This window comes from Amia ocellicauda, chromosome 5, assembly GCF_036373705.1.
Source record: "Amia ocellicauda isolate fAmiCal2 chromosome 5, fAmiCal2.hap1, whole genome shotgun sequence".
Classification (NCBI taxonomy): domain Eukaryota; kingdom Metazoa; phylum Chordata; class Actinopteri; order Amiiformes; family Amiidae; genus Amia; species Amia ocellicauda.
This window is the reverse complement of record NC_089854.1, coordinates 11,036,590-11,054,649: the sequence shown is the minus strand read 5'-3', so window position 1 is coordinate 11,054,649 and position 18,060 is coordinate 11,036,590. Positions and strand designations below refer to the sequence as shown.

At 40.1% G+C, this 18,060-nt stretch overlaps 1 protein-coding gene and 1 long non-coding RNA gene across 3 annotated transcripts in view; one reads left to right on the top strand and one right to left on the bottom strand.

Moving 5' to 3' along the window:
- Window positions 1–11,484, top strand: part of ngfa (nerve growth factor a (beta polypeptide)) — a 39,410-nt gene extending 27,926 nt beyond the window's left edge. The window contains exons 2-4 of one of the 2 annotated variants that reach the window (XM_066703696.1): window positions 3,338–3,509; window positions 6,604–6,739; window positions 10,377–11,484. In XM_066703696.1, coding sequence (XP_066559793.1) covers window positions 3,495–3,509; window positions 6,604–6,739; window positions 10,377–11,140 — 915 coding nt within the window. In that variant the 5' untranslated portion in view covers window positions 3,338–3,494 and the 3' untranslated portion in view covers window positions 11,141–11,484. The remainder of the gene's footprint in view (window positions 1–3,337; window positions 3,510–6,603; window positions 6,740–10,376) is intronic. The other variant, XM_066703699.1, reaches the window with a different exon arrangement.
- LOC136749411 (uncharacterized) overlaps window positions 1–18,060 on the bottom strand; it is a 92,485-nt gene that overhangs the window by 33,288 nt on the left and 41,137 nt on the right. The gene's annotated exons all lie outside the window — the stretch shown is intronic.

Here is an 18,060-nt window from a genome sequence, read left to right as displayed (position 1 = left end):
TTTGCACAGTCATTTTACCTTTAAGTAACAACTCAAATTATAAGTTTACATCCTACAGAGTGAATGGCCGATCACATTTGGGTTTGGTTGACATCACTGCCCTAGACAGGAATGTACATGGACCTGAGGCAGGGAGGCCGGTCCTCTGGTGTAGCACAGTGTGTCGCTCTTTTAGGGCTGTGTGGAATGGACAGGCAAGAGGTGTGCATGAAACAGTGGTTCAATAACATGCAAGACACTCGGTAGTCTATCTTGGTCCCCTGATTGTAATCTTGTTGGGCATCTCTCCTTCCCTAAACTTCGTACAAGACGTTTCTCACACAGAGCACTAGGTTACACCCTAAATAGTACTTAAGTACCTAAGTAGTACTCTTCCAACCTGACTACAACTGAGTGGGGAACTCTGGGATAGTTGCTCATGAACTCACAGCAGTCACTTGTTCAATAAAGAGAACTCTGGCCCTTGAGGGATGAAGGCCATTCTGGCATTTGTCCAAAATGATCTCTAAATGACTAGATGTACTGAAACACTACCTGTGTCACTGACCAGAATGATATTTTTCCACAAATTGTTGAAAATGTCTGGATAGGGGCTCTCTGGGGCACTCAAAAAGACATACCACTAAAACAATTAGTTTCAGAAAGTCTGGAATCGGTATTTATAAACAGATGCAGATGGACATTCTCTGATATTATCCAACTGGGGGATCCTTAGTTACAGAGCTTGTGAGCCAAAATACCTCCCTCTCCGGAGTTTCCACTGCATTAGTATGAATGGAGTGAAGCAAACAAGCCAAACATCAACCAGAAACTGTGAGGATAGTGACAACAACCAGATGACCATTATAAAAAAGAGAGAAAGATAATGTAAAACATCAAGGGCAAAAGTGCAGGACTTGTGCTGTGCTAGAGATCTGATTATAATTTGGAACAATATCTTTTCACCTATACTTAATGAAATACAGGGACCTTAATTAGCTCTTACCTTAATTGCAATATGCATATAGGAATTGAGTGGATGCAATACAACAATTCCTAACATCCTGTAACTGAAGGTACCTTTAAATTGGAAGCTATGTTAAATTGTACATGATTCCTATTGGCAAACAGTGGACTGTATAAAGTAGGCCAGGAGTCCTGTTTTTGCCAGCTGGAGCAACCTTCTTTATCTCACTGCAAGAAAGTCAACAGGTTAAAGATTGCTTTGTAAAAGAAGCTTCAGGGAAGTAAACCCAGAGAAGGTTGGGTTCGTTACAAGTGTTTAATCCAACTGTCATGACGAATGACCATTAACAAATGTGTTTATATAGCTTAATATTACCAAGCAGCCCTCGTTGGAGTTCTCAAACTTTTCAGATTGAAAGAAGCTGGAGTTCAACTTGAGGCCGAGTCTGAAGCCAGTTTGACATTTATTTTGTATTATTATTATTTCAGGGAGGTACTTCAACCACTTGTAAGTTTTATCTAAAAATAATTCTAAGTACAGACACTTGGTATTTTATTTATTTAGTCTTGTAGCAAATCACTTTCTACAGCTGACAGGTTGCCAAGATGCCAACAAGATGTCCTGAAGTTTCCTGACAAGCAAGAACTCAGAGGAAGAACACGTCAGCCTAAAGAAAGAACAAAATCCCAATCTCATACCTTCTATCCAACATCCAAACTGTATCTCTCTGTTTTTCCTACCTCTATTTACACCTTCAGTTTCTCCTACTTGAGTGGCTCTGCAAATCTATGATCTTCACTGCAAAACTGGATCTCTGAGACTTCTAGTTTAAACCTTTACACACTCTCTTACAATGCAGCCCCTTCCTACCTCCAGCCTCTGGTCTCTCCCTACATACTCTCTTGCCCTCTCTGTTACTCTTCTGCATGTAGATCAGTCTGACCAATCCTCAGAAACTCACTTGGGATAAAGGCGTATGCTACCTTAACAGTAATTCGCTGCATTGTGCTGCTTTCTTGGCATACTTTTTACCAGAGTTTTTCCTGGTTCTCTCATTGGAAAGTGATGTAGGATAGTGGTGCCATGGAAACAGATAGATCGCTCCAACTCTCCATGCTGAGATGGGTTGGGTGTCTTAATTTTCCTGCTAAATCACAATGTAATTCACTGTAAGCCTTGGCCTTAGTGCTGCACAGACAATTCAAACACACTGCACTCTTACAATTAGCCCTACCTAACTTGTCATGTCAAGACACCATATAACAGGGTCACATTATTATCCAGTAATACCCAGTACTCAAGGAGGGTAATTAACCAGTTATTCAGGCAAGCTGTAATGCCATTGAGCGATCCATAATACTCCATTGTAAAAAGACTGGGGAGAAGAAGACCAATTACTAGCACCTGAAACAACATCTCAACAGCGCTTCCCTGAGCATAATAGAACAGCAGCAATATGTAAGATATAACCAGTGAACAGTTGGCATTCATTACTTGTTTCATTAAAACATATTATATAACACCCCATACAATGTAATGGCAACCAACAGATATAGAGCTTATTTACTGTGATATGCTACTTTCTAAACCATTTATTCCTGTGTTAATTCACTAATGTGTCATTGCCAGAGAGCGGTGGCAGATGCGTGTTGTTTTGTAACCTCATGCTACTTAGACACTTAAGATAACCAATAACAGTAGTCTCTATGTAAAGTAAGATGTGAGGATAGGATGCCAGGGCCCAAAGAGAAAAAGAAATAGGATGCACTCCCCCCACCTGTTACATTTACTGATATTTTTGTCTTAAAGGATAAAGGAGTTCATACTAAATTCCTTTCTTAAAGTGACATTAATTACAGCTCTTCTTTTAATACCCTCATTACCCTTTGGGCCTCTTTCGGAATCATCCATTTTGACAGAAATGTAAGGAATGCACAAAGACTTCTCGAAGCTTAGGGAGTTAAGTGCATTTCTCACGTTTTTCTTTTGCCGGTCAGATCTATGGACCATCAGAGGATTGCCATTCAACCCATTTATAAAAAGTGTTATAGTCTACCAACACATCTACTACCAATTCCACTACTGCTCCATCCATATTACTGATATCACGCCTAGTATTGTTCCCTAATGCTTCTTCTGCTACTACAGAGTAACTACTGATGCTACAACCAAAACTATAAATAGGCCTATGCCCAAAACGCTGAAGCATTCTCATTTCTTGGAACATGTAACAGGGGTGGGGTGGGCTGCATTTTCGGGAATGAGGTCATTGCCTGTCAAGTAGATCTGCATTGAAGGCCAAATCAAAGTGTGCTTGTAAAAAGGCCATAAGAGGTGCTTTGAGGAGGAGATGCGAAGACGTGCTCCAACATCTAGCTCCGTTTTTTGCAGGCTTGCCCCTTCCCAATAGAAGGCCACCAGTGCGGATTGCGTGTCAAGGCTAGACAGTAGCGCAGCGGGAGCAGATATCCAACAGATGATCTGTGGCTAGGGCTGCTGTTGCTGCTGCCGCCATTGCCGTTGCTGCCGCCGCCGCCCCCGGCTTAGGATGGGGGAAAGCAAAGTGAGTCCAAATGTTCCCGGGAGGATTTACAGTCGCAAAATGTCCAGACAATCTTCTATAAAGTCTCCCCCCTCTGTTTCTCACCCTGCCTCACTATGCAAACACTACTAAAACGCACAGCGCCGCATTCCGTCAAAAAACGTCCTCTGTTTCAGCATCCTACAGACCCATGCGAGAGCACATCTTAACAGCTGCTGCAGAGTTCATTGCACACACAAGTCCTCTCGGCAAGGTTACATTTCAATACTTGTAATCATTCATCTTAATTAATTGTGTCTAATCTTAGATGATCCAATCGTTGGAAATTTTGTGAGGTATTTTCTACTGTAAAACTATTGTTTATCATGTGGCCATCACTGATTGAAAAGAATTGTGTGCTTTAAATGATGGTTACAGCAAGAGGAATCTCCCTCACTAGGTTAGATTGGTCATTTATGTAGCCATGTGCTTAGATTAAATTATTGCTAACCACCGCACCTGCTAGAAAATATAAAGTGTAAAGCTACCTTTACTGTCATTATTTAATCAAACATTGTCAGTAACGTAAAGGCTGTCAATTTCGCTGAATTCTCATTTTAATGGGTCCAAACTAAACTTTCAGCAGGACAACTGTGTTATTTGCATATTGTATCATTGTCATCTGAAACTGCTTTGTGTTTTGTTGTCTGGGGGATTCATTATTGGTACTGTTACTGTCTGTGATAAAACTCACTGTAGACAACTAGACATCATCACCATAACATACAATAGGAAGAATATTGACAAGGATGCTTAATACTGAGAAAAGCAAGCAATTGCTCAATATGTCCAGGTGCATTACACTCAAGGCATACACTCAAAATACTGTTTACTCGAAGGATAGCCAGTGAAACCTGAGTGATAAATGGGGATATGAAACAATCAATCACATACAGTATTAGCCCCAACCAAACATGTATCGATCATGCTAGGACAGGTCCCAGTCTATCAGCTAAAGCAGCAAGACGACATTAAATTGGATAATTTGAGTTTCAGAAGGATAAATGAGCAGTTCTGGTACTTAATTTCCAGATTTTCTGGAATGCTATTACTGAGTTTAAAAATATCAGTATTTTCGGTGGGGAAACATTACTTTATAATGCATATCTTTTCATTTCATCCCGATTAATTCTTTCATCTGTTTTCTGAGATTCTGTCATGAGGAGTTACACAGATGCAAAAACATGTCTGTAATATGACATGTGGCTCTTCCTGAGACAAGTCCTAGGAAAGCTTTTGTACAGGATTCCATTTTCGATTCTCTTAAATAAACAAGGTAATCTCCAAATGCCAGGAGCATCATCTTTAATTAAAATCCCACAAGAAGCATGTCATGACTCACATAGTTGTTTACTGTGGGAATATATATATATATCAAATAAAAAAATTGCTCTTCCTGCAGGCACAGATGACATCTGTTAAGAGATTTTAATTTTCTCTTAATGGCATATTTCATTTAAATGTTTTTGGCAACAGGCAACTTTTCCAGTGACAGCCTACTGACTGCTGGCACCTATAGCCACCCATGTATGCTAGTTCTCTTTTGAAATGCTTAGCAAACCATGTTATGGAGACGGGGTGGGGGGGGGGAGTTTTTGCACTTAACATGCCTGGCTCCTTTCTCCTACTTGAGAAGAACTACATCTGGGTCATCAAACCTCATATTTGGTAAATAAACCGAGATCGTTGCTCCCATTTGGTGAGCAGTTCTAGAGATGTAAAGCTGCAGCATGAAAGGATTTGCATTTCCTTGGCGTTTCAGGGAGAACAAAAAAGAAAATGTAATACGGCATCAGTGAGGATTGTCTAATATTTTCCGGATTCCGTCAGCACCTCTGAAACAGTTGTAAAATTTCTCCTTGTAAAAATTCTTCTGAGGCAGTGGAGACATTTTCTTTGGGGAAGACGAACAGACCATGCCATATGGAGTATCTTTGAATATGGGTACTGTAAATCTTTCATACAGCATCTCTATACATTTCAAGCCCCTTCTTAAGCATTGTGTCAAACAACATACAGTACTTATAAGTCCTGCTACTGTTAATAAATTGTGACATAACAGTTTATTCATTATGTACTCGCCTGCCTACTTGTGTCCTTGTGTTGCACAGACTCTGATCTTAGCAAAGCTGGATGTCACAGAACACAGCGCTTCAGCTGTCCGTGCAAAGACTGCAGCCCTGGCTTTGTGGCAGCCTCCATGCGGCACAACTGGAATCATTTAGGGTTCTAAAGTGGCTGCCATTCCCCAGGCAGTGATTGAGTATGTAAGATACAAGAGCGTGCCACAACTAATTAATCCTATTGGGTTTTCCATAGACTTTAAGTGAGATAGCATTAAATGTGTGTGTGTGTGTGTGTGTGTGTGTGTGTGTGTGTGTGTGTGTGTGTGTGCGCGTGTGCTCTCTCTCCAACTACTTCCAATCTGTTTGCTTACTCAGGGAATGCCAATGGTTCAACCTTGTCAGAGAAAAATGCTGTTTTGTGTGAAGCAAACCATTTATTTGTTATTTTGTGCCAATATTATTACTTTTTATAGTCATATTTTAATACTGGGCAAGCTTTATAGACAAGATATACAAAAAGCTCACAAACATAAAAACTATTTGAACACACCAATACAGCCCAGGGTGCACACAATTGTGGTTCTGGCTGTTAACTGCCAGAATGTTTTCATTCCCACAAGACCTGACACTACCTGATGCAAATTTTTGGCTTCATTAGAATAGATTGAGCTGCCAATAAGAGAGACTGACAAAACCTGTCCTTCAGATAAAACTGTATAAAAAATAAGTACTGTAACTCAATTGTTCTGTAGCAATTACTAATATCCTTCAGGAAACAAGATAAGCAAAATATGCAAAAATGTAAAGAAACTTAAAAAAAAAAAAAAGTCTACTAAAAATGGGTAAAAGTATTGTTATTAAGGCATTGGAATAGTTAAAAAATTCAAATAAACAATAAAAACAGAAAAGAGGCTTCTACCTCTAGCCAACTGAGCTGCAAGTTTAGCCTAATGTAGTGCTGGCTGGGCTGGGTGTCCTGCTTTGGGAGTGACATGTGCAATGTTCCACAGGCGACGGCTGCAGTGACAGCAGGGCAGCAGCGCGGCGAGGGCTCCTCCGATGGGAGGCGGCAGGGGAACGGCCAGCGCTGGAGCCCCTCTCTAGGAACCCGACAGGGGCCGCGCTTCACCTGGAGACATTGCAAAGGTGAGGGGAGCCGGGCTGTTGTAGGAGGAATAGACAGCCTCTGATCTCGGCCACCATCTGGCACACACCTCTGAACACACACCTCCCAAGAGCTTACGCCATGTGGTAACCATTCACAGACAGCGGAAATAAACAAATACATCCACTGATTGGATACTCCCAGCGTGCAAAGCTACTGAGTCACTGACCTCTGTGCCATGAATGGAGAAAGGCCCTGTGCGGCCCCGTGTGAAGTCCATTTGATTATTTGTCTTTGTCTTTTCACATTGATTTGGGGGGGCATGTCATTTGTCAGGTTTGAAATCCAATTTACGATTACTTAAAAAATGTAAAATAAAGCAAATCTAATACAATGATCAAAACTACATATGGCTAAATTTACCCCTGCTATAAATTAATTCAGCAGTTTGGGGGTTTGTATTATGACTGAAAATCACGACTGGCTCCTCCTAGGGGGAATACTGCTTTTTTTGCCTCTCTCTTTTCAGCTTTGTTTTCTATCAGAAGCTTGTTGTAAGCATAGGGTCGACTGACTCTTGTAATTGCTCATTTTGCTTTCCAAGTTTCTGGCTTCATAGGTTGTGTATTAAATGTACTGTATGTTTTGGAGCCACAGTGTAAGCCTCTTGGCCAGGTCATGATTAAAAATGTGTATTTATTCTCAGTTGATTTATGTGATTAAATGAAGGTAACATATACATGCATATAATTCAATAAAGCCCTTATAAATGTTCTGCAGTGCTGCCAGATCCAATTATGGCCTGTTAGTTAGGTTATATGAAGCTGTAAAAAGTAGTTTCAAAACAGATTTTCTGCAGAAAGGTGACATGGGATTTATGTAATCTGGGTTTTACATAAATGTTTTTCACTGTTCTTAACTGTAAAATCAAGTGGATTTAAATTCTGTAGGAAAGCTGCAAAATAATATTTTCTGAATGCAAAGCGGATGTCTTTATAACCATGAACATATTATTTAGTTCTTGGGGTGCAGAACTATATACATATAAAAAAATGTGATTGTAGCCACAATACTAATAACAAATGGTCAAAAGTAGTACAAGAAACAACTTCCTAATAATGATTTGTAAGTGCTGACGCAGAAACAAAATGAAATAAAATAATAGCAGAAGAAAGAAATACAGAGGAAGGTCCCTATGTGTTTACATGTGTGAGTGAAACTGGATTTCAGAGTCACGACAGTGCAAACATGTCTTCATGTCTGTACATATTTACATTGTTAGTAAACACCTTGGTTTCAGCATAACCTGGTTACAGCAAGTTTCTTCTTGAAAGCAGAGTTAAGAACGTCTCCAAACAACATATTGCTACTCAGAGGTGTCACTCTGTACAGCGGTTTGGTTTGTGATGACAACAAAATCAACAAGTTGAGTAAGGTTCGCAACGGTTGAGGGAAGACTAGGACGTACTTTTTTTTCCAAACAAGGAAGGCAATGTTTCTGAACCGATTGAATCAAGGATCATTGCTTTCTAACAAACAAATACAAAATAAATTACTTGAGATCAAAAATAAAACGATCGAAAGCAAAATGTACAGAATTGTAAAGCGAGAGGAAATCTTAGATTTTTTTGATAGCGAGTTTTGGCACAGTTTTTTCGTGAACACGGGAGGCATAGATTTTTTTCATGTATTTTTTTACCATTATTTCACATTTACTCGAAAATGTGTTTCCCTCTCTCATCTCATGTTACTAAATTTAGGTTCATAGCAAAAGCCTCTTATTTCAGCCTCTCACACCCACGATTGTGTTTCTGACTGGGGAGAAACAAAACAAGAGTATATTATTACCTATTACCTGCCATGACACTCTGAAATGACACAAATGTTTAAACATCTGTGTGCTATAGAGGCCTGATAATCCAGAATATTACAGTCACTTTACATTTAAATTGTTGTTAATTGAATGTTTCCCTTAAACCACTGTAGTATCGATGTAGTAATCACATCGATCATATCAAAATAAAACCTTTAGAGCTAGCTGAAATAAGGGGTTGTGAACAGTGCACAACAATTGATAATAACGGATTAAAAGCTGTCATGGATCAGGTTCATGTGAGTTACTGAGTTTAATAATGCTGTGGATTAGTGGTGTAACGTATGTTCAAATATCTTAAAATAAATAATAACAAAAAAACATCCAAATTAAATAGGACCTTGCTTCCATGTTTCTTGTTGCAGACATGCTCAGTGCATTGAAAACTGGTCCTCTCTCTCAGAGGAAAGACATTTTACACATATGAAGTAAGAAAAACAAACCCTTTTCTCATCTTTTCTTTTCCCTTTCTTTTAAAACTTCCCACATTGCTATATTATATATATATTACCTAGACTAATATCTGGGATTTGCCCATTGATATACCCTGTGTAGTGGTCTCATGTAAGGTGCTTAAAATGGGCCAGTACTCACCAATATATAGTAGCAGCATTTGTCCGACATTAAAGTATCAGAATATCTCAACAAAAAAGTATTTGTGTTGTTATCTAAGTCACATCAATGGACTTGAGTACCTGCACTTTTTATTTTCCATCGCAAGCATTGCTTGTGATTATACTGTCAACTAACTCGAAGTACACTTAGGAAGGCCTTTCCACAGATGATACACACAGATAAATTTAGTTTTGTTTCCTTCCAAACATACGGGAACTACTTTTTCCCCACAGAAATAGCTTTCTTATAACCCTGGGTAGACCTACCTTCTAGAGCTGTAATGTATTACGAGTGAGTTTGTTACATACTCACACACAAACACATGCACGCACGCACGGACACACACATATATGTATATCACCTGGTGTATCAGATGTGTTTTAGAAATGGTCACACAAAGCAATTATTGCATCTTTCTATGGCTCACAATACACACTTGTCTTGTTCCTCTAATTATACAGAAGAAGAAAAAGAAGTCAGTGTTTACTTTAAAGTTAATCTGTCAGTTAAGGTTTGAGACCAGCTGTGCTTCGCCGATCTCATAGTTCAATAGCAGTCTATTCATTTCTTAAGCTTTTGCTTCAGGGCAGACTTTTGCTCAACAGAATACTCATGTAATACCTTTACATTTCTACTGTGAAAAATGAAATACATATCATTTTGCAGATCTATACGCCTGTTGTATACTTTTAAATAGCACAGAAAACACTTTCAAGCAAAATCCTCTACATCTTAATCTAATTTTGAATCTTATTTCAAACTGGGACAAATGATAAATGTGACCTTTCTATTATGAAATTCTATTCTTTTTATTTATTTATACATTTAAAACTAAAAACAAATGCCCTTTATCCAAGGTGACATACAGGGTAGTATAGCAGTCAGGCCTAGGGGGGAAATCCTCAGTCTATAAGTGGGTTCATTTTACATATTGTGTTATAATGGCTGTGAAAAACAGACAAAAAGGAAACAATCTCAGAAACGGAAGGAAGTAGCACAAAATCCAATTTGAATGGAAAAGTCACCCCACGGTATTTTAAAGGACATGGCTTTTAGAGAGAGACTGGTGCAAAATAGTTTAAGAGGGGCACACTGGCGACAGTCGAGGGTGGTGCAAACTATACTCGCTTTGGAAACTATGAAACAAAAGTCTTCCTAACCTGACCAGTTGCTCTGGCTTCTGTTTGCAGGACGTTTGCCCATGAGGTCGTCGACTCTGGTCCTGCTCTTCCTGATCAGCGTCCAGGCTGTGGTGAATATGGGAGGGGATGCCCGGACCGGGGCGTCAACCGGGCAGGACGCCAAGCAGTCAGGGGGGCGACCAGAACAGAGCTCCTCTTCCGCCTCCTCCTTCCCCACCAGCCAACATCATCATCAAAACCAGCATCGGAGCCGGAGCAATCACAGCCCTGGCGTCCCGGACTCCGTGACCACCGTGGACCCCAAACTTTTCAACAAGCGGCGCTACCGCTCATCCAGGGTGCTGTTCAGCGACAAACCGCCCGATGAGGCGGAGGCTACAGCGGTGAGCAGAAGGGGGGGCGAGGGGCGATTAGGGCGACCTGAGGGACCTGGGACGAGGGTCCGACGGCGTGCCAGTAAGACCGAGCACCGGGGGGAGTACTCGGTGTGTGACAGCATCAGCAATTGGGTGGGCAACAAAACCAAGGCCACCGACATGAAGGGGCAGGAAGTGACCGTGTTGGCCGAGGTCAACATCAACAACGTGGTCAAGAAGCAGTACTTTTTCGAGACCACTTGCAGCGAGACCAAGTCACGTTCCCCGGGGTCGGGGTGTCGGGGCATCGACAGCCGCCACTGGAACTCGTACTGCACCAACACCCACACCTATGTGCGGGCCCTGACCAAGGACAAAAAGATGGTAGCTTGGCGATTCATCCGCATCAACACTGCCTGTGTTTGCGTTCTCAGCAGGAAGTCCTGGAGACACTGACCCCACTCTACCGCCCCCACCCCACCCCTGATCTGACTGACTACTGCCCTCATAGGTGTGCTTTCCCCTCATTCATCACCAGCCATGACAACAACCTTAATGTCAGCAAACTGATCCCCATTCCCTTTTCCCTGTCTCCCTCCCCATTCCCTATCCACTCCCAGCCCTACCTCACTATGTAAATTATTACATTCAACTGTTCTAAATTATGAGGACTGCATGTTATATTTATAGTTTATACAGTTTCAAATGAAAAAGCTGAACTACCAAAACAAACTGAAATGAGCTTTAATTTTGTGATGTTGTTGTTTTTGTTGTTATTTATTAAACACTTCTATACATGCTTCCTGTGCCAGCGTCCTTCCTGAAGCTGAGACACCCATTTCTAAAGATGATTATTTAGGGTCGCACACAGACGTCTCGGAGATATTATTTTACAGTGTGGATTGTCATGGCAACGGAGGAGTGTTATAATTGCTGACAGTTACGTATTTCAGACTGACGGTGTAGGAGTTCTCTTTCAAAGGGATCATTGTATGACCTTCCCCAGTAAACCTTTTTGAAGAATGTTTGAGAACTTGTTCAGGATTGTTATCCTGTCACATAAAAGAAAATAATTTAAAAACACAGAAAAGTGAATTAAAACAAAGTGAATAAAAACAAAGTGAATAAAAACAAAATATGCAAGAGCTAACATGTCTTTCTTAGTATTTTTTTTTCTAATTATTTAATTTCATGAGAATCTCTGAAAATCAATTCCAAAATGCCTATTTTGAAAAACAGGGATAGGTGAGACAGATAGAATTGCACTACAGATGGAAAGAACATGCTTCACAAAGTAGTTACTTGACATCTGATGGAGTGGAAGAGATAGAGGAAAACTATTCATGTCAACATATCCCGGGCATATTCTAAAGCTGACATGGTGTGCTTGAGTGATTCGGCCTGTGGATCTGCTGGGGTCAGTCAATGCATTTGCAGCAAAAGTGTGATAGTTCTCTCAGGCTTTGACAAGGAGAACCTGATGGATGGGCTGTACAAACCTAGGTAAAAACAAAAGTCATGGTCCATTAAGGTAGGAGACATCTAAACACTTCTCATTTCTTCTCAGAACTTTGTCTCCCCATTCTTTGAGATTAAAAGGTATTTCTCTCATATACCTCGTGAGGGAGAAGGAATGTGAGAGACTCAACAACCTCAGACTAGGACACAATGTTCACATGGCTATAAACATCATGGCCCTGATTAGAAGACAGTCCCCATGCATGGACCTTATATACACAAGCTTAGCTTAGCAATAACCTTAACAAAAATATACAGACAAGAAGTTGATTGCTATCTGTTATCACACGAAAGCAAAGATGGACCCCACAGGCAAACTGTTTTGGCAGCGTGTGACAGGATTGCACCCAGTCACCTTTCACCTCAGGAAGCAAAGGTTGAGTGGTGAGGGGAGGGGCACGGGACCTCAGGGGCCACAGTGTGGGTTAATGGAACAGATTTGGGTTTTGCAGAACACCGCGTCAGTGGCTGTTTGTATTGTGTGAACACATCTTTGTATAAGGTACAGTAAATTTAATGTGTTGAAACTTTGTGAATATGGGCCATGGCGTTGGTACTGGTGTGTAGGTATGTCATTTATATGCTTAGAAAACCCAATAATACTATTTATATAAATATAAGAGAGAGAGAGAAATACATTAGATATTAAATAACTGTTTTTGTCTGTCCCACCCCAATGTGCAAATCCCAATTACTGAAGTCAGATAGGATCGGGATAGGAATTTGCCTGCTCTGCTTGGCTGATTCCAGCACCGCTGATATTTATAACTCGCTGACTGCAATTATACACAGGGAAGGAGAATGTTATGGGGGGCGATTGTGTACACAGACTTGTCACGGTGACATCACTCCTCTAAATTCCTTTGTGACCTCAGCCTCTAACGTGCACCAGTCTGTGGGATCCAGGTCACAGCATGACTGTAGCCTCAATGAGACCTTGGGTCTGAACCACCATCTCTGAGAAACCTCCAAGCACCCAAGCTACAGTCCCGAATGAACAGCTCTCCCTTTTATTTCCCACAAACCAACTATGGCTTCAAATTTAAAGCTTGAATTTAACCATGTCAACTTTTGGGATCAAAAGTGATTGACCTTCTGGACAATCTTCCTAACCTGTATCAATCATAACTGAGAAGAATCCTCAAACTGTATTACAGAGCTCAAAATGTCAAGATGGAAAACTCTGTTTACAGTGTACTAATACAACAACTAATACACAACAGCATAATTGGATCTGAACTTCTCTGTGTTCGATAGAATCAAATAATATATACTGGGTTAATCGTTAGGTTGTTTTGAACAAAACAAGCCTATTTGCAAAGAAATCCGATCGAAACTGAGTGATCTGTGACCGTCTGAATGAGACCCCCCCACTGAAGCAGACTGCGCGTTTACCCCCCGGGCTCTGAATGATGGCGGGACACAGACACTGTAGATCAGATGTGTTTGAGAATGAAACGCGCTGGTGGCCAAGAGAATAAGCTTTCAAATGATGCGCCTTGTAGGAATACAGTGTAACTTGTATGCACAGGAGCTGCGTGTAACACTGACACATAATGCTTAAGAGGGTGTAGTTATTTTTCAGTTTTTGGTAACCTAAACATTTTTTTAACCTCTGGCCGTTTAGCGCTTGCCTTCCTAAAAATGGGGTAGTGTATATACAGTACTATCCATTGAATAAGCAAAACTCATGTTTTGTCTATTTTACAATATCTTGATAAATTTAAATAATCAAGTGTTATTATTTGACAAGTTAAAAAATGACAAATCCCAATTTACATAATTCAGTGCAATTCAAAGCATGATACATTTTACAAATTCCAATTTACACAAGTGTATACAATAAATGAGGTCTTACATCCTGGATTGTAAAAGCTAGTGCTCAAAATTCATCACATAGGATGTTGTTGAAAACTATAAAATGCACCCTGTGATTTCCCATGTATGGCTGTAAGGTATGAAGAGAACCCATCACTTAACAGAGAGAAGAAAAAAAAAACATTATTTGAGAAATTTAAGCAGCCGCTACTTGTTCCGTTCATTCCTTAAATTCTTTCTGACATTTGGTGAACGCTCGTACCTTCCAGCAAAAGTCGTACCTTCCAGCCAATGTGCGAAAACGCTTAATTTTTTTATAAGAAAGACAGAAAGAAAAAGGTTGAGGATCTTTTCAGTGTCTGGGTTTAATCAAGATCCCATGAATAGAACAAGAGGCCCATTTTCAATGGCAGGTTGCTGGAACAATTTTCCTCTTGACAAAAGCACACAGTTGACACTGAGTTCTGGAATGACAAGTACATACGTGACGTCTTTTATCTTCTAGAATATGCAGCAGCAGTGCTTACTAAAATATGTCTAGACATGTCCACTTATCGAGGTCAACTAAACTTGATTAGTCTTGCTGAAGACAAATTATGCACATCTATAGAAACAACACAGAACAAGTCTTCACTCAAGGACACTGGTTATATAACAGGGAGGTTTACAGTATAGAAACTCAGCCCTCTGCAGAGAGTGGTGTGTCTTTTTACAGATAAGAAATACTGGTAGGGGGCCGAGTTGTAAACCCCTCAAAACTGAGCTGATATCCGGGGGTAACAAGGGCCCTTCTAAATTAGAGTGACCAGGTTTGCAGCCGAAACCTCTAGTGGTCAAGCAAGCCAATGAAGCAGATGTAAAGAATAATAATGTATAATTAAATTCTGTATTGATTAAATGATTAAATATTATCTTAATGATGTAACATACATGCAAACCAACTTAAAAAAATATTAAATAAATTATGTCCCACCCCCCCCAAAAGAAAGTATATATATATATATATGAGTGAAAGTGTGCCTTTTGTTATTTTGTCTCATTATGTATTTAATCTGTGGGGGGGATTAAATGTGTTTATCCTGTGCATTAACAAAGAAAACAAGGAAAATATAGAGAAGTGTTTCTAGAGGTTACAGAATGAGAAAGTTCACTGAGTAAAACACTAAGCCTGCAGGGAAAGAAATTTTCCTATTCTCCTGAACTTGACTGCAGTAGTGCTGGTATTAAAATCTAAAACCACATTTTAACTTGAGACACCCCTTCACATCTGCACTGCTATGACCCGTCTCTGTGTTCACTTCAGATCGTAACCAGCCCTCAACCTCTCTCGACTGAAAACGAATACACATTATGAGTTGCCCAGAGTTTACTCTACGGTTTGCAAGCTGGCTTTCCCCTGTTTCCAGCTGCTTGCACACTCCCGACGCTGCTGGCATTTGTCTGGGTGTTGACATCTATATTTGCATGCGTACTTTACTGATCAAAGCCACCAGCTCATCTGCCGTATGACACACATCCATGTGCTTTGAACATGTCCTAAATAGAAATGGATTATGGAAACGTTCAAGAATGCTACGATGAATGACTCATACTCCTTTTGCTCCTCCGACAAGCAGAGACAATTCACACTGTACATGTTCCTCATTGATTAAATAACGCAGAAGTGATCGTTCTCCTCCAAGTTGTCTGGCTGTCTTTCAGATATGTCCAGCTCTCAGACGATGCAGATGCCCTTGTTGCACCATTGGTTGCCACTTCCACGTTCATCTTGTCAGTGACACCCATACCAACCATAGCACTAACTTGCATTAGAGAAGTGACAACTACGGCTGTTTGCTTTTGTGAAAACACAGAGTGGTAAATACACTGAAGAACAGCCTTCTCTGCTTGCATCCCTTGGTTGACTGAGCAGGGCCCAGCTGGTGTACAGACTCTGAGCCTGTATATAGGCTAGGATAACAAGGTATATTTACTTATTTAACAGTTTTGCATCTGTGCATTCCTGCATCTTCTTATACCACCCCCCATTATAATGCCAGTTTCATTGTCCCACACACTGGGCAGGATAAACACTGAAAAAGTTCAAGCCTTTTTTTTGGTGCAAAAAGATAGCTGGCTGTAATTTCTGGACTGAGGAACAAACTACAAATGCGTGTGACACCCGTTCATTCACCGAAGTCCTTCAGAATGGCGTCTGAGGATCAATAAGATAGTTGTTAAAAAAGCCATCAAGATGGGGCAAATAGTTTTGAAAAAGCATTGGTAATAGGGATGGGCTGGAGTGCTCGAAGTATCATTACATGAGCACTTACTCTGGAGTACTGTAAACACACCGTAAATATCATCTCTCTGTGACTGTCAGTGGCATTTACTCAAAACCTCTTCACATGTACCATATCGTTGTGTAAACCACCTTACTTTTCAAGTGCTCCTGTTTTCTTATAGCTACAGAAAAATCACTGACACCAGGCAAACAGGACTAGATTTTAAACAGATGAACACGTACAAAAAAAATCAACTTCAAACTGTCTTCCACAGTAAAGCAGATTACATACTATAGAAGTATGTAATAGAAGATATTAATATGTGTTTTTACTTTTGATCGTGTGATAGTATATTTTTGTTCTTGTTTTGTTTTTAAATTCAGGATTCCAAAAGTAATGTAAAAGTAGCCTGTATGCATTACTGATTTGGAGTAATGTTTTGGATTAGGGCATAGACTAAGTAATTTGTTTTCTGTAACAGAATACTTTAATACAGACATTAATAAAAAGATATTAAACTTTTGAATTGCAAATTCTTTTTTGTGCATTTTCACACCAATTGTGTTTAACCATTCTTTCAAGCCCATCTGTTGATTTTTGGCATTGCAAGACATACTTCCTACCCAGGTAAGACACCAATCAGTGGATTTAGTGTCGATGTAATTGCCAAGACCGGGAACCTGCTGGCACCTGTAAAGCCATTTAATTCACTGCAATCCACATTATTCTTTGTTTCCTTATTTAAGCTCTTGCACTCATAATGTAAACAGAGTATGGCTAATTGATGTTACTACATTGTATGTTGCAAACTTGGAAGATCACTCGAGATATCAAGTATCACATATCAGGTATCAAATAGTAGACAGAAAGGTATATGCATGTATATATATAGATAGATAATACATACATACATACATACATATTAAACAACACCGTATGCTACAACAGAATGCTACAATCTTCACACAAAATGACCCCAATTTGAAAAGGAAATCGTCTGTTTTCTTCTGATCGTGGCCTGGGTTACGCAGTGGTCACTGCCAATTTGACTATTGTAAAATATTATTCTCTGTTTCGACACTTTCAGCTGCATTTCTGGGCAACATTATTCTGCACTTCGTAGAGGGTTATCAGACGGGTGGAATTTCCTCCGGGGTCTGAGCGTCTCTCTAGCACTTAATTAGTTCCTTTCTCTCGCTGTTGTTTTTAGCAACACCATACAGTAGGCGTTGAGATCGTGCAGAGAATCTAACATTTAATTAAAGCTTTTTTGGATAGGGGGGAAAAAAGCTGGTAGTTGTGTGAAAGATCTCCTACGGGAGACAATTATCATAGCAGATAAAAAAATAATAATACAACATTGAAAATATGAACTGCAAGAGTCTCCGAAACCGTCCTGAATATCTAGGGCAATGTTTCACAAGTCCTGCGCTCGTGATTCTTGGAGCATATGTCAAAATTTAAAGAGAACATAACAATTCCCCAAAGGCATCAGATGTGCTTGTTTCAACAGAATCTCGTTTTGGCAGCACAACAAGCAGCTCCACTAGCAACTGGCCTCAAACAAAACCCACATAGTAGGCCTCTGGATCGTCCTAGGACAGTGCGAGCTACACCAACCATTTGCCTTATGCCACCCTGATCACTGTAGGTGAAGTTCTGGACTATAGCTTTATTGACCACCTGCTTGAGACAATGCTAGGTTTTTCCTTAGTAATTCCCTTGAGCTTAAAGGTGTTACTCAATGTACCAGTCAAAACACCAATTAGGGAAAAA